The sequence below is a fragment of the Gymnoscopelus braueri genome, assembly GCF_963280865.1.
Source record: "Gymnoscopelus braueri genome assembly, chromosome: 21".
Taxonomy (NCBI): Eukaryota; Metazoa; Chordata; class Actinopteri; order Myctophiformes; family Myctophidae; genus Gymnoscopelus; species Gymnoscopelus braueri.
This window is the reverse complement of record NC_137623.1, coordinates 48825395-48851095: the sequence shown is the minus strand read 5'-3', so window position 1 is coordinate 48851095 and position 25701 is coordinate 48825395. Positions and strand designations below refer to the sequence as shown.

General features: G+C 41.4%; 2 protein-coding genes across 2 annotated transcripts in view; one reads left to right on the top strand and one right to left on the bottom strand.

Annotated features, from left to right (window-relative positions):
* lyrm4b (LYR motif containing 4) overlaps window positions 1-223 on the bottom strand; it is a 41274-nt gene extending 41051 nt beyond the window's left edge. The window contains exon 1 of the mRNA XM_080417567.1: window positions 118-223. Coding sequence (XP_080273693.1) covers window positions 118-206 — 89 coding nt within the window. The 5' untranslated portion in view covers window positions 207-223. The remainder of the gene's footprint in view (window positions 1-117) is intronic.
* Window positions 224-1066: 843 nt separating this feature from the next.
* Window positions 1067-25701, top strand: part of fars2 (phenylalanyl-tRNA synthetase 2, mitochondrial) — a 130805-nt gene continuing 106170 nt past the window's right edge. The window contains exons 1-2 of the mRNA XM_080418527.1: window positions 1067-1087; window positions 6732-6922. The gene's annotated coding sequence lies outside the window, so the exon portion shown is untranslated. The remainder of the gene's footprint in view (window positions 1088-6731; window positions 6923-25701) is intronic.

Here is a 25701-nt window from a genome sequence, read left to right as displayed (position 1 = left end):
GTGTGTGTGTGTGTGTGTGTGTGTGTGTGTGTGTGTGTGTGGGGGGGGGGTTAACAGAGGTACAACAGCAGTATAAACATCAGTAATAGTAGATGTTAATAGGATGTATTTAATTACCTATAGTTGTATGAGGGGAACCTGCTGCTCTCTCTCAGTAACATTCTGTACAGAGAAACAACCTGAGCTCTGCTGCTGGACGCCGCCATGTTGGTACGAGCAGTGGGTAAATTTTTACCCTTAATATGACTGTGAGGCAGCGTGGCTGTCTCTCTCGCTCGCTCGCTCGCTCGCTTGCTCTCTCTCTCTCTCTTTCTCTCTCTCTCTCTCTCTCTCTCTCTGAGAGACTATTTATTGTATATATATTCACCTATATGTATTTTACTCGAGTATTTTATATATATATATATATATATATATATATATAACATCAATTATACTAATATCAAAATGAGTCTTGCCTTGAAATGAATTTCCAGAGTGCAATTAATGTGACTCACACATTTAGCTGGGGACCCCCTTCAAGGACTACTGGGCGAGGGTCCCTTGACCCCACTTTTTGAACCACTGAAGTAAATAACAGCTCTGTTTTATTCTTTATCATCTTAAATGTGTCCTTGGCATGATATTGATATTGTAAAATATCAACATACTGGTAAAATCAACCAATCAATATATGAAAATGCATCTTGACGTTTTAAACCATATTAAACTGCTCTTAAAACTAAATATTTTGAACTCATTATAAGGCTGTTGTGTATGTTTTTTTTAAACAAGCCATCCATTCATAATAATATCTAGGCATAAATGTGTGGTCAAATAAATTACCTTATGCAGTCGACCTTCTTTCTACCGCAGGACCTCACAGATAGCTGTCCACAAATACGCCTGTCACAAACAAATGCTACATTCCTAGATTTTCCGAACATAATGTTGATTTTATAAAAAATATATTTGAAACATACATAGTAAACCTTAATTAAGTGCGTTTTATTTTAAATATATCCAAATATATCGGATATATTCCATCAATTTCACACAGGCATGTATTGAGCGGTCTCACAGCAGTGCATGCTTGGACTGACAGAAGGTGAGTTTAATACATTAGCTGTACTTTGTTTATAAAACGTTCTTAATAGTTTGTTTCTTTATTATTTGAGCCGGTTCTGACCCGGGTCAGAATGGAACCATGTGGTCTGGCTTCTGCTCGGGGTTTAACACCGTTTGGGTGCTTATTTAACCTGTTGTTGTTGTGTTAGCATAGCATCACTGTGCTACAAACACACACCTGTCAAACACTCCACACTGTGTTTATTTAACACTTGAAAATAAATGTAACCAACATTTACTTTGTGCACTGTGAAAGAGTTGCAGTACATTAACATTTGGCTCCAGTTATGAGCTGTGTGTGTGTGTGTGTGTCTGTCCCTCTCTCTCTCTCTCTCTCTCTCTGTTAGTGTAGTTATGTTTTTGTGTAGTGTTTGTGCACTGTCAAAGAGTTACAGGTACATTTGGCTCCAGTTATAGGCTGTGTGTGTGTGTGTGTGTGTGTGTGTGTGTGTGTGTGTGTGTGTGTGTGTGTGTGTGTGTGTGTGTGTGTGTGTGTGTGTGTGTGTGTGTGTGTTGTATGTTATTATTATTTATTTAGTTATTATGTTTATGTTCTTGTGTAGTGTTTGAATGTTTATGTTTCACATTATATATTTTCAAAATATTGAATGCATACTATTTAGACTTTAGTTGTTTTGAGTTGGGAGAATTTACTTTTGTAGCTCTCTCTCCAGAATTCAGGAATCCCCCCCCCCCCTAGCCACAAGCAACTCTTAGATCCTATTTTTAATATCTGGAATCTAGAGTTGCAATACCAACCCTTGACAGCCCATACATCCAAACGGAAAAGTCCTATCTGATTGTATTAAACAACATTAAACTTACCAATATTGCAGCTGTAAGGAAAGCTTGAATTATCCTCTTTCTATCTGCAATGTTTTTGTTTCAGAAAAATCCATCATAGACATGATATGAGCTACTTTCTGTCAATGAATTCTGTGCAGTTGATAATTTGTTGGAGTTTGGAAGCGCTCGTTGGAAATCACTCAATAGTCTCTCAATGGTCCTGCGTACCACCTGTTTCAAAATTGCACATAATGCAGGAGGCAGCAGGACGTTACGTTATTGAAAACGAGTGCTTCCAAACTCCAACACTTAGAAAAACCAGCATGGAATTTCTGGACATAAAGTAGCTCATAATGTCTAAGATGGATTTTTATGAAACAAAAACACTGCAGATAGACAGAGGATAATTCAAGCTTTCCATACAGCTGCAATGTTGGTGAGTTTGACAATCAGATAGGACTTTTCTGTTTTCAAGGGTGTCTGTATGTCTGTCTGTCAACCAATATAGATAGTGCGTGTGTGTAGCACTGTCATCTAAGTATCTTCAGTAAAGTGAAAATGTTAAAGTGACTAAATGTATTAAATTAATCATAAAATGTAATTAAAATACGTACAGTTATCTTGTTACAGTTTAGTATGAGTCCAGAATGATTAAAGGAGCACTTCACCAATTTTCAGCCTCATCTTCACATAATTGGTCCTCACAAATGTTTATGATAAAATGGCATCATTGACATTTATGTCTACTCACTCTGTGTCTCAGAGGAGGGCTGTGGACAGTTCAGAAACCTGCCTACCAGTGACATCATTGGTAGGCAGGTTTGGTCATTTCAAACAAGATTTACATTTATTTCTTAATTATGTTTTATTATTTTCAAGACAATGGCTTCTATTTCAGTATGCTAACTTTCCAGGAAGAGAAATGCTACAGTTTCTATTAGCTTGGAATCCCCATCTGTGATGTCTCTGGTAGGCAAGTTTGTAAACTGTTCACAGCCAGAGTGAGGTGACAGATATGGTGCCATTTCACACCCCATCCGCACTGCCAGCGATGCGAGTGAGTGAGTGAGTGATGAAAAGTCCTTAAAAGACATGTGTTTCAATGAGACTGAGGCTGAGAATGGTTCGAACTGTCAAACAGCATAGTGATACGGTTACGGTCATAGTTGTTTCTTTCTACTGAAATGGACTAATTTAAGTGTTTGTGCATGCGTATCATACGCAGCATATGAAGGAAAAAATCTCAAAATTGTGCAGCCAGTACTTGAGTAAATATACTTAGTTACTTCGCACCACTGCTGTCGGAGCAACACGCTCAGACATGAGAGCCAGGCGTTTTGGTGTGAAACATCCAGGCTCCTGTTGGAGTGAGAGTGGGAGAGTCTCACTTTGCAGCATCGCTGCCGCCGCTGTGTGTGGAGTGTGAAGCCGCCTTCACATCAGCATGTTGTTGGCTGATTAAAACCCAGCGCTACACAGCTGAGGTGACAGCTTTCGCACGCACGCACGCGCGCATTGCTACTGCCAGACACACGCACGCACGCACGCACACACACACACGTTTGAAATGTTTAGGCAAACAAACAATTTGCTTAAAAATCATACTCAGCAACACGTTTCGAGTGCAAACTTGCTGTTGTAAAACGTTGTAAAAATAGCTGTTTGAAGGCATTAAAATTGTCTCCTGCCTCAATTACTTTGTTTTGCCACTCTCAACCCTAACCCTGAAACAGAAAGTGTTGATCCACAAACTTGTGTTGAAACGTGTTGCAGCACGATGCCTCGCAAGCTTGCAGATCCACGGTGTTCTGTGTGCGACAGCGCGGTGTGTACAACCAAGTATAATTAAGGCAAAACTGACCTCTAAATGTCTAATAATCCTATCCCCAACCTGAATCTGTTCCTAATTGTAATCTAACCATAAAACTAAATTGTTTCTTGTCAGATTCTGCTATACTTGTGGGGACATTTGGCCCTCACAAGTATATTGTGCATGCACATAAAGACATCAGCTGTCACGGAAAATCACCCTTCTGAATTGGCTCAAAAACCTTATTGACTTCAGTCTTGGCTTGGTGTGTGTGTGTGTGTGTGTGTGTGTGTGTGTGTGTGTGTGTGTGTGTGTGTGTGTGTGTGTGTGTGTGTGTGTGTGTGTGTGTGTGTGTGTGTGTGTGTGTGTGTGTGTGTGTGTGTGTGTGTGTGTGTGTGTGTGCGTGCAGACTCTGCTCTTTAGCAGCAGATGTGTGAAAGGTCACACACACTTCCTGTTTGCTGATGTCCCACTGTGTTTGAGTGGAAAGGTCAGCACCACTGCAGTCTGCGCGTGCGTGCGTGCGTGTGTGTGTGTTTTAGTATGTGTGTGTGTGCGTGAGTATGTGTGCGTGCGATTGGGTGTTTGAATTTGAATGTGTGTGTATGCGTCAGGATATGAGAATGTCATAACATTAACACACACAATTGCTGAGTTGTGTTGTGTTTGTGTGCCTGTTTTCTGACATATCGGGAAGAAACACAGTTTTTCTGAAGTTTTTTGTTTGTTTTTTGTTGTCTTTAATTTCTCTGTCTGAAGGCTCTCTGTCTGTCTGTCTGTCTGTGTTTGTGTCTATCTCTCTCTCTCTGTCTCTGACACCCTAATGCAATGTGTGTGTGTGTGTGTGTGTGTGTGTGTGTGTGTGTGTGTGTGTGTGTGTGTGTGTGTGTGTGTGTGAGCAAGAAAGAAAACGAGTGATTAAAATACGCTTGTTTTAATCAGAAAATCCTGACCTGCCAGGAGCAACAGTGAACTGAGTAGCCATGATGTCTTTCACCCCAAAAATATGCATTTGATCGATGAGTCTGTATTTGAGCGAGTGTCCGTGTGCAAAGTCACAGCTGTGTGTGTGTGTGTGTGTGTGTGTTCAGTTCTGTGTGTCTGTCAGTTCTGTGTGTGTTCATTCCTCTCCTTGTTTAAGATCCTACTTAATTTTATGGGTTTGGGCTAGTGATGACAGTTAACACTATATTATGAGACAGGGCGATTCAGTCATAAAATGTTCCTGGTACATAGTTTTTACCACCTGTTTTGCATACTGACTGGCTCACATGTTACTCCAGTAACAGTGATCCCCCCCTCCCCCAAACACACAATTTGTTTGTTTGTTTTCCCTCCCTCCTAGCAAGTGATCTTTGGGCAAGACGTAGAATATCAACTCTACTTGACTGCTGTCTCTCTCTTCCTCTGTCTCTCTCGTCTGTCTGCCTGTCTGTCTCTCTCCCCGTCTCTCTCTGTCTTTCTGGGCCCTATTTTGCACGTCTTATTTCCAGGTCTTAGGTGGTAATTAAGTAATAACGCCACCATCTTGTGGGCAATCGCTATTTTACAAGTCGCGCTGAACGCAAACACTTACAGATGTAAGACTCGCCATAATATTTAACACCTGGGGGAGTGTGTATATCAGGGGTACTCAAGTACAAATCTTGAGGGTCCACAAATCATTTTTTGAATAAGGCAAAGGTCCGTTTTTTTTTTTGGGTCAATCGAGCCAAGCTTATCAAATCGGATCCCCTCCCAACCAACCAACTTAATAAAACTGGGGTGCAGAGCAGCGGCGCAAATCTGGGTTGAGGCTAGAGGGGATCCCCTGCGCGCAAAGCGCGCGCCAAAATTCTGAGTTTTTCTTTTTTTTTCATGAATCACAGACTATATATTATAACTATGATCACAGAAACACGACGGAGCCAGCTAGCCGCTAAGCATTAGCCAAAGTCGGTGTTGCCAGATCTAGCGAAAGAAAGAAGCAGCAAGTCTATACAAAGAAGCCCAAAATAAGCAAATAGGGCAGGTCAGTCAAACTTTATTGTCTAATGTTGAGAGCAGTGATTTTAAAACATTTTCATGCCATGGACCCCCGATATTTACAAGCTACTTTACAGAAAAAAATAAGCCCAAAGTCGCTTATAATTAACATATTTGGCAACTCTGGACTGCGCTCAGAGCAGCCAGTGCAGCCACAAACACAACACAGCACGCACGCACGCACGCACGCACGCACGCACGCACGCACACACACACACACACACACACACACACACACACACACACACACACACACACACACTCGCTCTCCTCCGCGAATAATTTTACCTAATTCAATATTGTAGAATTCTGATTCTACTGAAATAGGCCATTAACCAAGAAAACAGAAAATTATAAACGTTATTTTTAATTTTTACCGCAAATTATTTTTAACGTGAAATGTTAGTAATAACTAGTGCGTCCCAAGGACCCCACGACGGCCACATGAATGGGTCCTTTCTCAATAATGTGCGTCAGCGACGCAGGACGCAGGCCTATGAGCATCTCTGAGACTTATTCCTTCATTAGTCCAATGAAATTAAATAAAATAAAATAAAGTTTTTTTCCGTAGCCTAGAATTTAAACAAATGGAGTACAATCTCTTCCTCTCTTTGTCCAAGTGCAGCGTTTTCTTTCACTTTAACTTATGCTGCGCAAACATACAGTATCTGATCTACAGACATACAACGTGTGGGAATGGCAGCCAATACTCTGATTGGATTGATTAAAGTAACGGCCAAACCACACCCTTAATTCAGGGCTGTTTTAGCGTCTACCGCCTCGGGAATGCGCATTTTACCGTCCACAAAATAGCAAACCAGCACTGACCGCGTACGCCTCCAGGTCTTAAGTTAAGACATAAGACCTGACCTGTTAATTAAGACATACAAAATAAGACCTCGTCTCTCACTCTTTCTCTCTCTCCCTCTCACTCTCTGTCTGTCGGTGTATTTACTGTGATGGATCACTGTTCATGTATTGATCTTGTGTTTTCTGTGGTCAGGCCTCTGGAAAATTCCCTGTCTGCTCTGCTTCCTCCACCTCTGATCCCCTCATCCGTCCATTCATCCATCCCTTCATCTATCCCTTCATTTGTTCATCCAACCACCCATCCATCCATCCGTTCTGCTGTGGCGTCCACATCAAGAGCAAACATCTGTCCTGCTTCACTCAACTTCCTGAGATCAGATACAGGTGTGTGTGTGTGTGTGTGTGTGTGTGTGTGTGTGTGTGTGTGTGTGTGTGTGTGTGTGTGTGTGTGTGTGTGTGTGTGTGTGTGTGTGTGTGTGTGTGTGTGTGTGTGTGTGTGTGTGTGTGTGTGTGTGTGTGTGTGTGTGTGTGTGTGTGTGTGTGTGTGTGTGTGTGCGTGCGTGCGTGCGCGTGACATAGTATTGATTGACTGTCCAGTGTCTGTCTTGTTTTCTTCCCCATGTCCGCTCTGAGTATTTCTCCTTATTTGCTCTCACAGGGCCTGTGTGCGTGCGTGCGCTACTCATTGCTTTTAGGAGAGAGTGTGCGTGTGCTACTCATTGCTTTTGAGAGAGATAGAGAAACGAAGCCTATTGGCAGCATGCACAAGAAATTTGATGCTGATCGTTCCGTTGGTTCGCAAGATTATGACCTGCTTTTTCCATTCTCACTAGTAAACATCATTATTCTCTCCCTCTTTCGTTCAGCGTTTCAGTAGCTTAACCACACCAGCTTGTTCTATTTCCATTTCAACTTACACATACACAAACACATTCACACATGAGTTTGAAATAGAACCCCACTGTGACGTTATTTCAACAGAGAAACACATTTTCTGTGCGTTGATTTCTATGTTTGGCCTGTTGTTGTGAGCTGCTTGTCATGCTGACGGGCGAACTGATGGATTTGGAGTTTTCGACTTTGTTTGACTGCTTGAAATGTTCACTCAGTGCTTGTGCTCATGTTTCTGAAATCAGTTCTGATTTCAGTCATTTGGATTCCCATACAGTCAGCAAACTCAGCATGCATTTCTCTTGGCTTTCTCCAAAGGATGATTTTATACTTGGCTTGCGTGCCAGTGTCACACACTGAAAATAGCTGATCTACAAGTTCTGAACGCAACGCGGCCTAACAACCAGTTGTTGTGAGATTAGTTTTTGCTTCCATCCATGTATATGTACTTGCATTAATATTTGTTATGCCTCTGCCAGCCACAGCCATGGAGGAGGCATTATGTTTGTTTTTGGGTTGTCCGTCCATCCGTATGTGCGTACCTACGTATGGACATCTGTCCCAAGCACTGTAAAGCCGATATATCAGGAATGTCTTGAGCGAATTTCATTTGGCACAAACGTCCACTTGGACTCACGGATGAAGCTATTAGAAACCCAGTCACCCAAAAAAGAGGACCTGTGATGTCATGCTTTACTTTTTGTTTGTGTTTTTTTTCTATTCATTTAATCATTAAGGTCCACATAATGAGAGGCCTGCTCTGCCGGAAACATTGGGGGAAAAAAAAGATATGGCCATTTTTGTATAATTAAGCCGTTATTCTATCTATTCTAACCTAGTTCACATCACGCGGTCAAAAAATAACGGCTTCATTATACAATAATGGCCATATTTTTTTCATTTTTAATACGTTTCCGGCAGAGCAGGCCTCTCACTCTGTGAGAAAAGAAAACACAAACAAAAAGCATAGCATGACATCAAAGGTTCAACCCTTTGTCTTCAGCTTTTGGGCCTGTGAGTCCCAGACTAGAAGAAGTAGGTGGTCAGGGCTACTTTGCACTGGTGCGCCTAACTTTTTAACCCATTACAAAATGCCTTCTAAATAAGCAGTTCTCACACTTTTCAAGATTTTTTTTTTTTAATGTAAAAAAATAGCAGATATACAAGCTCGCAGTGTGGCACGAAGTGACGCGCTGTGAGCTTGTATATATGCTATTTTTGGAATAGCCAACGCAAAAATCCAAAATGACACAGATTTCCCGGGTTGTAATGGGCTAATTTAGGTGCACCGACATATAATATAGGTGCACCTAAAAAAGTTTCACTGTGCCTTTTGGTATTCTGTTACCTTTCAATATTCTATTTGATTTGTATGAGTGCTGATGATGGTTTGAGGACCGAAACGTCCACTCGCTTCACGTGTTCACCTCTTTTTTTTTTGCACCATGTAAACTAAGTATACATTTTTGCAAGTAAACAGCCTAATTTCTTTTTTTATTGCTTTCTCCCGAATTTAGTCTTACTTATGCCAATTCATTTCTGTGTTGTCACTGCTGTTGCATGCTACTGACTCACCTACCAGTGAGGAGCCCCCACCGGGAGGACGTAGGGCCTTCGTCGTACTCCTCCCTCCCAACACTCCCCGGCGCTGACGGGTGCCGCCAGAGTGTGTAAGCGTATGTGCAAATATGTCACTCTCCCCGTCCGGCTTCCCTCCCCCGAACACGGGCCAATTGTGTTCGTGTAGACACTCGACAAAGCCGGATGCACCACGGTGGATTCGAACCCACAACCTCGCCACCCGAGCGCATTAGAGAGAGAGAGAGAGAAGAGCCTCACTTTTTTTGATTTGTCAGTGTGTGAGGCTCTGTTTTTCTGTGGACTTCAATACTGGCTTCTCGCACCTGGCTTTAGCTTCAGTGAGCCTTGAGTTAAGAACACGTCTTTGATTTTTATTAGAATTGTATGAAGCAGTACCATGCAGTGGATAAGAAACATTGTTATTAACAGTGCCTCTAGTACTGCTGCTACTAATAAATACTCTTTCTAACTTTTAGTAGCACTCATAGTATTGCCGACACAGCAGTCCACAGTGTAATGGAGGAGTTCCATTACATTGGCACATTCAAAGGGGACAGTCTGTGTGGTTGTAATAAATGCAGATTTAAAGGTGATGTCTATGGTTGTAATGAATGCAGATTTAAAGGTGATGTATATGGTTGTAATGTATGCAGATTTAACCGATTAAAACCGGGAACGCATCTGTGTAACCACTTTAACCATTATTTTGTACTTTGGCTATTAAAAAATAACAGATATGTTATACTTTTTAACTCAAATCTTTGCTTCTGGGGGGTCCCTGGAACAACATCTTTTGAGGTGGGGGTCCGCGGCCAAATACATATCATCCCCACGTCCTTGACATGAAAAGGTTTGACACCGTTTTTTCAAAAAACTGTCCCCAGAAGCAAAGACTTGAGTTACAAATGTTCGCTTTAAAACATATATATATTTAAAGATTTGCGGCACTCAGTGCCGCGCTATGAGCTTGTATATCTGCTATTTTTGAATAGCCAAAGTATAAGATAATGGTTAAAGTGGTTAAACTCTAAAATGACGCATGCTGAATACGAAATATGCTCCCCATAGCTCTATACTCGGTACTCAGTACTATTTCCCTCCACACAAAATCTCTTAGAAAATAGCCATTCAACAAGCTCACAACGCATCGTAAAGGCTAGTGACCTCTATCTTCTTTGCAATTGTTTTCTGGGGGTGGATGGGGGGGGGCTCACATTAATGCCACGAATACCAGCAATCTGAACAAGCTGGTCAGGAGGGCTGGCTCTGTCGTTGGGGCTTCCCTGAGGTGGAGAAGATGGCGAAGGTTGTATAGCTACATATACAGTAGCTATATATATATATAGAGAGAGAGAATTCATATCTTGAAGCACGTTGCGGGATTTTACGACCGCAAATGGCCTATTTAAATTTGCTGCCATTGCAGGGCTCTACTCTCAGTCCTGTGAAATATCCTGCAGTGTGTGATCCCTTGTCGGCGATCAATCGTATTGTATGAAAACCACAACGATATATGACAGCTGATTTCAAGAAAGAGACTTGTGTAGTGTGAAATGCTTGACGATCAGATGACTCCCCGACCACTTTAAAAGTCCTACAGTGTGTACCTGCCCTCAGCCTGTCTTTGCCATGTACAGTATATTCATGATGAGGCACACGATGATCGCTCTGCTTGTTCAGTGGTCCAATTAGCTCTGAAGACTCAGTTCATTACAATAAGGACACTCTCTGACATGGATACTCTGTGTATTTGTCTTATTTCTTTTGTCCTGCATGATGCAAGCTTTGTTGAGGGTTTATACTGTTGTATATCTTGTTCATTGTTGACGGTGTTTCTTTTTTTGTGTAAGGTTTTCACCCTGCTGTATCTACAGTACTTCTCTTGCCCTGTACCTGTATCTTAACTGCTGTGCTGCCTTTGCCGACTGAATTTCCCTCGCAGGATCATTAAGGGTCTTATCTCTTGAAGTGACACATTGTGAGCTATTCTGCTATATTGTATTAGAAGAACAGTCCTCAGAAATGGAGAGATGAGGGTTCCTGTGGAGGTAACTGCATTTTCCTCTAGCCACTCCCTTTCTCCTCTGTGTATCATCCCTCCCCTCCTCCTTTTATCTCTCCAGCACTCTCTCCCTTCATCATTGGACTAATAAAGGACACTTCTTGCCCTCCTCACTTCAATTCTAGCTTCAAATATTATCTTTCTCTCTTTCTCTCTCTCTGTAACATGTAATATTCCCCGTGGGGACATTCGTCCTCTTCATTTGACCCATCCTAACAATCAGGAACAGCGGTCATCCATCTGCCTGGTGGCACTCGGGGAGCAGTTATAGGTTCAGTGCCTTGCTCAAAGGACACTTTGACACAATCGACAGGAAGGTGGAGCCGGGGATCAAACCGGGGACCTTCCGGTGGAGTTCTCAGTTTCGGCCCCAAAGCCTGACGGGGACCGACAAAGCCTGTCAGGAAGGGCCGGGTTCGGGTCGGGGAGGGCTCAGGCTGCCTAGGAAAATAAAAAAAGAAATACTGCAGTGCGTAGGTGAGGTCTTTTCATATATTAACTAGAAAATGTGCTCCTCGGAGCACAAGTCTCCGCCAGCAGACTATAGCAATTATATTATCATAGCAATAACTAATGAGATACAGTAAAGTAAAAGATATATACTGTAGTTAAATAAAAAGGTGTATGTTAAAGAAATATTTATTTAAAAAAAATGATTTAAAAATCATATTGTCTTCTAATGTTTAAAAATATGTTTAAAAAAATGTTTAAAAAAAGATAGGATGAAAAAAAGAGATTCTAAAAGTTATTTATTTATGTATTTCTGACAAAAATGTATATACTATGACGCATCTGATATATATCAATTATATTATAATAGCAATAACTAATGTGATACAGTAGGGTAAAATATATATCTTTTAGTTAAACAAAAAGTTCTAATACTTGTTTTCCAATGTTAAAAATAAAATAAGATGAAAAAAGAGATTAAAAAAAGATTAATATATTTACGTAATATTTACGTATTCCTTAAAATAGAACAGACAATAATATTAAATGTCAGAAATGTATTACTATATTACAAAAATATATATATACTATGACGCATCTTCTGAATGGTTTTCTGGTAATATCTTAATAACAGTCGTCTGTAATGTTGTTTCATTATTGTAATTGTTCGGTCCGACTTTATTATAAAAAATGTGTGTTGTAGACGTTAACTTCTGAAATATGTCTTTGAATGCAGACAGATCTTTGTCTCTTCTTTGTATCATAGAATCCGCGTCGTAACCTAATAATCTTTCAGCTGTGTCATTGAAACAGATGACCCACTGCTTGTCTGTATAATCAGTAATTAAGACCTTCAAAAGAAATCGATAAATATAGTTTTTAACCTCTTTGCATTTCTTACAATAAAAATCCTGTGTTTCAGTTATTTTTGTGTTACAATTCGGACACGATTTATAAAAACAGCCATCTGATTGAATGTCAAGAATTGTACTCACCACGCTGTAATAATTACTCCATTTTATATTTTCATCTTGTGGAAACTTCATTTCTTTCAATGTTCGCGTTTTGAAAAATATATCAGACGATGCTTTAGTTAAATTCTCTATGTCCAGGACTTTACTTCTGGTGTTATACCATGTCTTCAGCAAGTATGCCTCTTTTATATTTGGGTCGACGATAATGATAGAGTTGGACGATACAGATAAAGATATCTCGTTAAAATACGAGATATAAGCTGACTTCATCGCTACAATGGATTCATAACTGCCAATGAAGTTCATTGCTTGTTTACCCCATAACGTTACTGTGATTTGTTTACAACTCTGGTCTATTAGACTGATATTCCGCTTGTACGTTTTGCCTGATTTAACTATCATTTCTGTTCCTTCTTCAATATTCAGACAAACTCCAATTACATCGGCAAAGGTCTTCTTCTTCCTGTGTTGTAGTTCATTTATGGGTATGAATTCAAATGGGATTTTAGGATTAATTATAATTCCGTCACATGGTAGAACCCTGCTGTTCACTTTCGGACATCTTCTTTAAGAATGCGAGACCAGCTTCATTAACTTCTAATTCTTGTGATCTGTATCGTTTCTTCTTATTCGTGTTATGTGCTTGTTGATGTTGTCTTTCATTATTTAAATACTCCGACCAGTTCCTTTTTTTCCTTTCGATGTTCTCTTCAGACTCTTCTACTTTTTCTTCCAGAGATTGTAGCAATCTTTGCTGTGTCATATTGTAAGCATTCATGGCTAGTCTTTTGTCATTTAGCGGTTTTTTGTCTCTGATTACTTTCATTCTTTCTTTATGATTCTTAGCTCTGTTTAATTGAAGCAATGCTCTGTTTACATTGAAGCAATCTATCATATGGGAGTCGTCATAATTGACTGCTTTGTTCAAATACTTGTCTGTCTTCTTCATCTTCATTGTCTTGAACAGTTTCAGCAGTTGATTGGTGTGTTTGATCAGCTTTGGCCTTCTGCGTCTTTGTTTGACCAATGTTAGGTGTTCTCAGAGGGACACACACACGCACGGACGGGTGATTTGGACTAGAAGATACTGTTCCAATCAAGACTGATTGATCCTGTCTTACCTCGCTAACGTAAACGGTTTTTTGAAGTGACACACCTATTTATAGAATTGTATTTCGTCATGCATTCCTCTAGCCAATCAAAGACATTGGTGTCAACATATTAACACGTATTAAGATTTCAACTCTAGTCCTCTTCTGTGTTACTGTTGTAGATGAATATGCTTTCTTAGCTTTGGCCTTCTGCGCCTTTGCTTGACCAATGTCAGGTGTTCTCAAAGGGACACACACACGCACGGACGGGTGATTTGGACTAGAAGATACTGTTCCAATCAAGACTAATTGATCCTGTCTTACCTCGCTTCAAAATGTAAACGGCTTTTTTAAGTGACACACCCTTTTATTATAGGATTGTATTTCGTCATGCGTCCCTCTAGCCAATCAGAGACATTGATGTCAACATATTGACACGTATTAAGAGTTAGGCTTTGTTGTGGGATCATTTCAACTCTAGTCTTCTTCTACGTTACAATTGTAGATGAGTATGCTTTCTTAGCTTTGGCCTTCTGCGCCTTTGCTTGACCAATGTTAGGTGTTCTCAGAGGGAAACACACACGCACAGACGGGTGACTTGGACTTACTGAAGGTACTGTTCCAATCAAGTCTGATTGATCCTGTTTTACCTCACTTCAAAAAGTAGAGGCTTTTTGAAGTGACACACCTTTTTATAGTATTTTATTTCGTCACGCGTCCCTCTAGCCAATCAGGGACATTGGTGTCGACATATTGACACGTGTCACGTGGAGCTTGCCCAATGTTAGCTTGACAAACAATGTTTGCTCACACAAAGCGAAAACATATTCTCCACCTTCGGCGGAGACAATGAACAACTTGGTCATACTACAGTGCAAAGGTACGGTTTTGGACATATGAGGTCTTCACCCGACAGCAACGGTATTCGCAGTGAATGAAGATTTTGAAGGAATTTAAAAGACAAGTTCTGTGAGGACACAATGACCTTGACCTTTGACCTCCGGCCACCTACTTCCAATCAGAATCAAGAAACAAAAAGAAAAAACAAACAAACAAACACACAAACACAATAAAGCACTTCATGATTATTAAATTATTATTAAGTAATCAAGTGATTCAAGTGATCTACAAGCTCATAATGTGTTGCGTTAATGTGTTATGAGCTTGTAGATCGGCTATTTTTGCTACTTTTGTGTGACACTGTAGTAAGACGAGTAGGCACGCTGGGCAAGACCTGGCCAAATTGTGCCTAAACAGAAGTACCGGAATTTGGCGGAAGTAAATGACATTGATGCTCTACAAATCTGTTATCATTCTCCGTGAATGAAACGAGTGGTGTGATTGGTCGAAAAAGATAATTTCCGGGGGAAATGGGTACGACGGAAATTCCGCCCCTATAGACACTCAGCTTTAGGTCGTGACCAGGCTTTTTTCTTCACAGATGAGTAAGGCTGGGAACGAGGCTACCGAGTAGGGCATTAATTTATGTACAAATATGGAGATGCAAGGTTTATGCCCGACAGCGACAATATATTTAGTTGTAGTCAGGGTTGTACTGGAGGAGGTGGGGCGCGGTGGAGCCTTTGACTAGTTGTTTGAGCTGCACGCGCGGTAGACGCACTCTCACAGGTACGTACGTGCATGTCCATTATCCATGCATGTGCTTACCTGTGAGAGTGCGTCTACCTCGCGTATCGATCAAACACAACCATTCACACCTCTTACCAAAGATTACAAAAGCTGCCGAGTGTCAACAGCGTGAATTAACATAGGAATGATCCGGGTATGCATATCGATGGTCCATTGTGTGACCTGCTAAGTACTGTCAGATGTTCTGAAGCAATCCAAAGCGAACGTTTGGATAACAGTGGCTGATGGATTCATGAACTAAATTACAGAGTCAATGAACATGACAACACTAAAGTATCCCCACTATGCAAGTAAATAGATTGAAAATCGATATATAAATATGGTATTGTGGGTTAATAAATAGGACAACCTATTAAAGAGGTTATTTCAATCGGCGATTGCTCGTGTGCGCGTGTTTCACAAGTGTGTGCACGTGCATGTGACGCAGTGCTCGTAAAAAAAAAATCCACAGTACTCCTACACCACTGGTTGTATTGTACTTCAGTGTGTTTCTGTAGTAGATTCATACAGTCCTGCTCAAGGACACTCAGGCTGTTAATAGACACGCAGGCATTGAACCTTTGTGTCACTAAACAGTCACACTGACCCCTGGAGGAACTGCATACTGTATACACTTTATATGCGTATGGATTTTTGTTGACGTTCGTGTTATGCTAAACAGACTCTGGACACCACTGTGTGTGTGTGTGTGTGTGTGTGCGTGCGTGTGTGTGTTACCTGTATTACTATACTTGTGAGGGCCAAATGTCCACGTATAGTAGAATTTAAGAAATAGACATTGTGAGGACGATTTTCCGGGAGCTCACAAGGGAAATTGTTGTTTACTTTAGGAAAAGATCCAGGTTAATCCTGGTTATTTTTAGGGAAACAAAAATAAGAAGGAAAAAAGAAGTGCACTGTGTGCATGTTAGGATGGGTGTGGGGTTGTCGTACAAGACGCAACAAAGTCATGAGTGTTATTTGAACGTTGAGAGGTGTGAAACTGATCTCTGGAATGAGTCCACACAGAGTGGAGGTTTGATAGGATTAGTAATTAATTATGAACATAATGCTAAGCCTGTCACAATTATTACATAATCACCCAGAGCTGGGCGATATGACTTCAAATCAATATCACAATTGATCACGCTTAATGAACGACTATAAGAACATTTAGGCTACTGGTGATGAGGCACCTGTTGACGGGAGTAGGACTGAATGATCCGGAAGCTCCTTGCTAAAGGTCAGTAGCGGCTATATTATATTCGTCAGTAGCTGGGATTCTGGGTGGCAGCTGCTCCCGGCAGACCCCTGTGTGTCTGAGCAGCCCTGTTAAGAACTTACACTGCTCACCCCAGTGGGGACGGGTCTACAAAAGGTGACCTAAACATTGTCCACTCAAGACTTTTCCCGAATAGGATACAGCACCTATCAGGGCCAAACGCCAGCAGGTCCGACCAAAGAACAGCACTGATTGCGACAGGGCCCTACACCATCGATGTTGCTGCTCTATGAGAGACCATATTACTGGGTGAAGGATCACTCACTGAAGTGAAGGAGTGAAGGATGGATGGGGGTGTGTGTGTGACAGAGAGAGAGAGAAGGGGGGGTAATGAACATGTGACGGAGGGGTGTTTTGTCTTTTGTAAATGACGATTGATCCTGCCTACACACGCACACACACACATAGATATATATAAAGGCTAGATGACTCACCCGCGCTGCTGGCCAATGGATTATACACATGATTATAATTATAAGTATGCAATATCATAACTACATCTTTGGTGTTTACAACACACCAAACCGTTTGAAAATCGGATGAAAATTGAGCACGCTATGGTTATTTCAAAGTATATGCACCATAGACATAATGTTATGAATGACCGTCGCAAGATGGCCGCGGTTGAGCTACGCTTGCAACGCCCCCTTGAGCCATCTAGCCTTTATATATATCTATGCACACACACACACACACACACACACTCTTTTTGTCCCTTGCCACTTACCATATCCTCTCCCCTCCTCTGTCTCTCTCTCCCTCTATCTGTTTCTCTATCTCTACCTGTAACTCTTACTTTTTTTCTCTCTCTCTCTCTCTCTCTCTCTCTCTCTCTCTCTCTCTCTCTCTCTCTCTCTCTCTCTCTCTCTCTCTCTCTCTCTCTCTCACAGTGCTGTGTCAGCCTAGATAAATTCTCAGTGCTCTCTCACAGGTCCGCAGACCTCACACTGAAACGCATTTCCCATGAGGCCTTTTGTCTTCCATAGGAACTTTAATCACTCCGCTTCTGTGTTCCCGGGGGGGACTGTAAATGAGGACGGACCGCCGCTTACCGCATTAGACCGGACGGACGTTCTTAATGAGCTAGTGTAGCACAGTTAGTGGTGGAAAGTACATTTACTCAACTTAAGTACAATTTTGAGGGGCTTTCACTTTACTTGAGTACTTCCATTTTTTTTTCTTCATACGTCTACTCCACTACATGTAAATATCATACTTATGACTCCACTACAGTTATTTATTTACTATTTAGTTACTGTGCAGGTTTAGATTATTATTACAAAACATACGTGTATTGTATACTTTGTCTAAAGAAATAATTACGCGTTGTGAGCTTGTAAATCAGCTTTTTTCAAAAATCACATTTTGAAAGCTTAAAAAAGTGAAATATCCCATTCATTTATGCAATTATTAATGCATTACTTTAAGTTCATACAGATGTCAAAACCTTTGAACTTTTACTCAAGTAAATTGTTTAATGCAGGACTTTTACTATAAATTAAAGTAAATCTGAGTGCTTTTTGCCCCACTGATCAAAGTAGCTCTCATCGTAGCGAGCTAGCCAGTTTGTTGTAGTGTCACCCAAGATAAATTACAGAATCACCAAGCACAACAACACATCCAACACATATGCAACAAGCTTACATATGCTACAAGCTTACAACGCGTCAAGAAGTGACGTGTTGTAAGCTTGTAGATGTGCTATTTTAGCTTTTTTTAATTTTGAAATTGGAAAAAAAGATCAACATGGAAACGATTATGCAAAAATAAATTAGATCTCAAATAATTGCGATCAGACGATGATGTAATAATTGTGACAGACCTGTGTGTGTGCAACCCGATCGCCAGAGGAAACGTTATCATTGAACGTTTTTCAAATTCCGTGCATAGACAACTGGAAAACCCGAAAATCCGTGCATAGCCGCCTCGCATCTCCTCCATTGTGACTAAACCATTTCGGAGGCGCGCAGTCTCAAGGGAACTGTCGCCACGTAAGGGGCCACCGAGTGAGCTAAAGCGAGCGTGTTGCCGTCCCGAACGTTGCGACGTTCCCTTGAGCCTACTCAGCGCCGTTTGAGTTACGTACCGATAGGCACAGAATCGTAAATTTTGTTGTGGGGACTGCTCTGCTTCCGGGTTTTTCCGGGTTGCAACTGGTTACGCCCACCGTGGGACTCGCCGTACATATGCACGGATTTTCGGGGTTTCTAGGCGACTATGCACGGAATGACGTGCACTGGATCTGTGCAATGTATACTAAATTCTTGGGAGATCAGGCTTGTGTGTGTGTGTGTGTGTGTGTGTGTGTGTGTGTGTGTGTGTGTGTGTGTGTGTGTGTGTGTGTGTGTGTGTGTGTGTGTGTGTGTGTGTGTGTGTGTGTGTGTGTGTGTGTGTGTGTGTGTGTGTGTGTGTGTGTGTGTGTGTATATATATATATGTGTGTACTTATATTACTATACTTGTGAGGACCAATAACCCCCCCACTTGTATGTTTTGAGACATTGTGAGGACAATTTTCCTGGAGAAATTGTTGTTTTATGGTTAAAATAAGTAACTGTTTTACACTACATATGTAGAGGTTAGCTGTAGGGGTTGGGGACGGAGTTATGCCTTATTTATACTCACAACGTGTCACAGCGCGACCTAAAATGCTGTACAGAGTTCTACAGAATTATTGTTATACAAATGTGTGTGTGTGTGTTAATATGGTGTCTAAATATCATGCAGGATTTCAAATTGATTTATTTGGCTTTTGAGTACTGTGTGTGTGTGTGTGTGTGTGTGTGTGTGTGCGCGCGTGCGTGTGCATGTGTCGGTCAGCGGGTGTTCTCCATCTGTTCTAGAAAAGCCCTTCCTGAAACTGCTGAGCTGACAACACAGAACACACACACACACAAACACATGCATGCCCACACACGTGAGCACACACACACACACACACACACACACACACACACACACACACACACACACACACAGATACTGTACTTGCTCTCAAAATCCAAGTTGAAGCTAAATTTATCCTTGAACTGATTCTCACCCTCCTCTTTCTCTCTCTCTCACTCACTCTCACTCACTCACTCCTGTCTATCCTATTCATAATTAATGATCTATTTCCAGAGTCCAGAATCAACTTTATTGTCACATATCACAGATTTACAGGTTTAAATAAGTGGTTGAAATTAGTTTTTGTGCAAGCTCCATCGTTTTTGTTGTTTTTTGTTGGGGGCAGGGGGTGTAACTCTTGGACCCGTAGGTCTGTACGACCAACAACATCCTTTTTCTTCTAAATTCCTTAGATCATGACCAATCACTCAGGTCACATCAACAACGAGTAATTATCCATGAAAGTCTAAGATGTGCTGCTCATTTGACCGGTGATAACTGTTTTTGGTGTGTTTGGCAGAAACACACTTAAAGTTTGAATAAATAATTTGCATTTTTGGAATTGGAATTGACTTGGCAGTAGTAGCCTACATGTTGTTTGTGTGCGTGCATGTTTATTTGCGGCTTGCATGGTGGTTGTATGTGTGGGTGGAGTTTGTGTGTGTGTGTGTGTGCGTGTGCGCATTTGCATTTGCGTGTGTTTCCTGTCAAATTCCAAGTTGTGGTCCTCCAACGTGTCTTTGAACATATGCTCACACAGTCACTGACAGAATTCACACGCCTACACACTTACACACACACACACACACACACACACACACACACACACACACACACACACACACACACACACACACACACACACACACACACACACACACACACACACACACACAGAGGGTGTTCCTCTAGTCAGCGAGGTGCTTGTGTTTGTTTGTTTGTTTGTGTGTGTGTGGGTGTTTTATGATGTGTGTGTATCAAAAACACAGAAGACAGACTCTTTTGATTCTTCTTCTACTGTACTTTTCATCTATAATGAGCTGCCCACAAATGATTATTAGGGATCGATTATTAATCGATCATCATTACTATTATTTATTTTTTAATTATTGAATACATCAAATGGTTCAATTAACTGTTGCACCCTTAATTAGAATAGTATGACCTATTCAGCCCAGCGCAATTCCTATCCTGTATATTTTACTACATTGAGCTCTCTCTGCCCGCACTGTCTCACCAGACCTACAACTAAAAACGCGTGGTGATGCAACACATTGTCAGCTTGTAGATCAGCTATTTCAGGCATAACTCTAACCTTGACCCCTAAACCTATAACCTACAATCCTAACCCCAACCTGAATATTTTCCTAATTGTAAGCCTAACTATAAAAGTGTTTTTTCTAACCATTAAACAACCGTTTCTCGTCAGGACCATGAAAATGGTCCTCACGTCCATTTCTAAAATTCTACTATACTTTTGGGGCCAAGAAGTGTTGTTTGATGTGAGAGAGAGAGAGAGGGAGCGTACATGTGTGTGTGTGTGTGTGTGTGTGAGCGAGCGTGCGTGGGTGTGTGTGTGTGTTAGGGCTGTCACGATTACAATTCTTTGTCAAATAATTGCGATTAATAATTTAATTGTGTGTTTGGCATTGAACATTAGACCAGATGAATAAAATAAATAACAAAATGAAAAAAAATATCTGTCTGATTGCACAGGGTATGTTTGTCTGTGTGTGTGTGTGTGCGTGTGAGCGTTTGTCTGTGTGTGTGGGTGTGTGGGTGTGTGTTTTCTACTGTAGTTGTTTGTTCCTGTCAGTAGGTGGTTGTAACAGGTGGACAGGTAGTCATATAACTCACCCCAGACTGGGCTTCATTTCCTCTCAGGTTGGACCCCCTGTGATGTCTATGTTCCCTCTGGAGACCAGCCTTCAGTTGTCAGCTAAATGCTCTTATATATATATACTTCTCCCTCTCTTTTTTTCCCCCCTGTCATATGTTTCTGCTATTTTCTCTGTATTTCATGAATAGAAAATTCTCATGACGCATTCAGTTTTGCCAGGTCCGTGTATGCTAAGCAACTTTGGGCTTGTTTGTCTGTCAACTCGCTTGTAAATATTGGTAGTTGCGGGTTGTGTTTTTTTATATATATATATTTTTGGGCTTTCTTCCTAAACTTGTTTAAACCAGTGGCTCTCAAACATTTTCATGTCAAGGAACCCCAAATGAATATGTATTTAAACCTCATCTGAAAAGAAAATGGTGCCAGGTGCCCCCATACAAGATTTGTGTTGTTAAAATGTTTACAAAATATTTCACTTTTTTTTAAAGAACTTTTAGAGTTCTCATGTGGCCGAGTTGCTTCTTTTGGGCTCGTTCTCATAGACCTGGTTGCATATTTCTCTCGCAAAATATAGCAACACTACCTGTCATATGTGTTGTCATATTTTATGTTCTCTTCATTTCATGAAAAGAAAATTCAAATTTTTATTTTTATTTGGAGTAGCCAATAATTTGTTTTACCCATATTTCTCTCCAATTTAGTCGTTATTCCAATTAATTCCTCCCCACACACATTTCTGTGTGTCACTGCTGTCGTGTCCTACTGACTCACCTGCCAGTGAGGAGCCCCCACCAGGAGGACGTAGAGCCTTCGTCACACTCCTTCCGCTCAACGCTCCCTGTTGACAGGTGCCGCCCCAGCCCGTAGGAGTACGTGCAATGACCAATATCACCCTCTCAGCCCGGCTTCCCTCCCCCGAACACAGGCCAATTGTGTTTGTGTAGATGCTCGACAAAGCCGGATGCACAATGGTGGATTCGAACCCACAACCTCTGTGGTGGTGGGCAGGGTCTTTACCACTGCACCCCCCTAGCGGCTTGCCTCATGAGGCTTTTTTAGCTTTTAGACAACCTACCGCCTCAATCTATCTTCCGGTGACCTCCCGCCTCAGCCTGCCTATGTTGTTTCTCACCCCATGGCCTACGCCCTTCCTGGCCCCGTACAACCAAACACTTACTGGTTGTAAAGGTTGGTATGCTTGTACCTGTACATTTGCACATACATTGAAATGTGTCCTCCTCTTAATGTATGAATAGTGCCCGGTGGTGCCTCAGCCAGACAAGTACACAGACCACATGCTCCTTGTTGTGAGTCATCATGAGGTCCCGAGTTTGAATCCAACTCCTGTTATGTCTCGCATGTCTCCCTTCTCTCTGACCTAGGTTTCCTGTCTGGTGAAGTTTGCCAAAAATATAATCTTGAGATAAACATGTCAAAGAGCCTTCAGTTGCTCAGACAGAGACTTCCTGGAGCTTTGTGTGGAGGTGGAAAAATAAAGACGATTCTGTTTTCAAACTTGGGTAGAAATAGACAATGTGGCAAAGTACAATAAAAAAGTAATGAAAGTAGCTGATCTACAAGCTCACAACGCCTTGTGAGCTTGTAGATCGGCTGTTTTCATTACTTTTGTGCGATCTCTTGTATGATAAAGTAGGGCATTCATATACAACAAAACATACAAAAGTTGAACTATGGAGATACAAGGTTTCTGCCTTACGTTGACCATAGTTATTCAGTAGTGATGAAGCAAAGCAGAGCCAGATGTATTTGTTTGATTATCTTATCTTATATTAAAGTTTAAACGTTGAACAAACGTCCGTCAGCACAAACGTAACATTTGAGACTATATTCTGGTACAAATTGGCGGTCTACTTAGGGCATTACTTTACGAGGGGATTTAAAAAAAAGGTTAAATATGGAGATAAGAGGTCTCTGCCTGACAGCGGCGATAAACTGAATAATTATCAGCGAACATAACATACAGTAAGTATCAGTACAATGTACAACGGTTACAACGGGTATTGCATTAGCGGTTGAGGCATGCATTCCCAACTTGCGTGGTCCCAGAGCAAGTTAAATGTAGCCTGGCATGGCCAGACCAATATATCTGCGTAGATATTAGTCTGGAATCTCTCTGTCGAACCTGTATTTCCAAGGGGAAAATTAAAAAAATGCTCTGGTGATAAACCCGCCCCATATTTGCATACTGGGCCCTGATTGGTCCCTCACTACTTCGGCGGGAGTGAAATCCAATCACAACTGAGCAGTGCCAGACCAAATCTGCCGAGGGGATTTTTTTTTTTGCACTGGCAAAAACGTTCTCAAAGTTTTTCAAATAGATCCCAAGGTTTAGGTCTGGTCTAGGGCTCTCCAAAATCGCGATCAGCATCAGACCCTCAAAAACGTGGCATCGGTCGGACTCTTTGTTGTGATTTAAAGCAGGAATATAGCAGAGATGCACTGAACCATGAGGTGCTTAAAGGTACAGTACACTCATATGCATCACTGGGTTGCACACAGCAACTCTGGGTGACTTATTCTACTCTATAATTCAAACTTTAAAACATTTCTGGGTTAAAGAGCTCCAACAATAAAAACGGCTTTAATCGGTTCATGCAGTTCTGAGTAAAACAGAGTGAAACAGTTAATCAGAATGACTTATTGTTCTTAAGTTCTTACATTTCTTTTAGCATGGCAACGGGTCAGACTATAAATGCTATGGTTCACTTTACAAATGTTACACTTAAGTTTTTTGTCACAATGACTAATACATGCAAATTAAACATTTTGTTAAGTATTTGAACTTTAAGCATTTCTGTGTTTTAACAGAGTGAAACACAGCAGAGCATTTCTGTGTTTAACCTCATGGACCCTAGCGTCTCTTCTGCTATTCTGGGGTATAAAATAGCAGATATACTGTACAACGTGTGGCGCTGCTGGTTTTTATCTCTACATACCTCTACAGAGAGATATCTAAAGAGATGATCTATAAGAACGATAATAAACCTTTTTCATTTCACCCAGTTTGATATTCATTATGCCACAGACCCCCATTTGATTACTGTTTATTTTTTAACTTTTTTTTGGGGGCTTTTTTTTAAAGCCTTTATTGAAAGGATAGTAGTTTGACAGGAAATGGGGAGAGAGAGATGGGGAGTAACACGCAGCAAAGGCTCGAACCCGCAACGCGCTGTCAGGCTACATTGAGCCTAGGTGCCTGTCCGGGCCATGATACCTTATTTTTAATCTTTGGGACCCAAATCTACACTGTAAAATCGTGTGTGAACCCTGTAACTCAGTCGCCAGAGGTGACCAAAAACAACGAGCCAGTCCACTGTCTTGTTGACTGGACTTGCACTGGTGTCGTGTTACGGGGGAGCGCTTGTTTCGTGTCACTCAACGTCCCAGCATACATGTACTTTCTCATTGACTAATGTTGCATTTTGGTGAGGCTGTGACTTGTTTGACTTGCGTAACAAACTTTTTGTCTTGTTTTTGTTCTGGTCTGAAGACCAGATTTTAGTTGTACAACTCTATATTAATGCGTTGGAGATGTGCAAAGCGCATGAAGTCGATACCTTTAGACAAGGATACTCTTTCACAAGGTGTATGGAAGGATGGAAAGACACGAGTCCAGGTGGATCTTCAATCATCATCTCAGTTTATTTGCGTGCAGGCAGGTTACAAACAGCATAGCAGAAGCAGGCAGTGCTCACGAGCTCATCTCCGTTTCGAATCATCCATGCAATTCTCCAATTACACACACATTAGTAAGTATTTATACCCCATCTGTCAGTAGGCAATTAGCCTCGATCTCCAGGCTTTTATTTCCCTCCGCGTTTTGCTCAAAAATAAGAGCCTGGACCAAGCTGTTCATATTCCTGGCATAGGAAGTGGGAGTCAACCTTTCATTAACCCAACCAAACAGAGTACAGTGGGCGTCGCTCCAAATGTTGTGACGTCAGGGCTCTCAATGCTGCACATTGGGGGAGGAGGAGGGGTGCGGGGCGGGGCGGAGGCGGGTGCACAGATCGGTGAACCAATGGGAGCCCACAGATGTTTTCGCCGGAGATTTTGAATCTGCACTCTATGCCAGATATCAGACGGGCTGGGGCAGGCTAGTAGGCAATAGGTCTCTCCTCCTCTTCTCATCTATTTCTTAATATTAGGCAATGTTAACCATCTTGTGACTAGGCCATATGGTTACCTGCACGGGATTTCTAGGTGTAACAAAATACATAATTTTCCCCATAAGTTCACTTTGACCTACAGTAGTGTAATAACTCATGATCTGCCTCTTGTGTCCGATCAATCCCCTGTGGGAGCCATTTTCTCTCCCTTCGTAGCCACTTTCCCAGACGTGAACTCATTGTTTGTTCATCATGCTTAGAACATTTACTTTAAGTAAGTAAGCAGAGTAAGAGTAAACAAAGTATCTGTACTCTAACTGCTTTTTTATCATGAATCATCATTTTCTG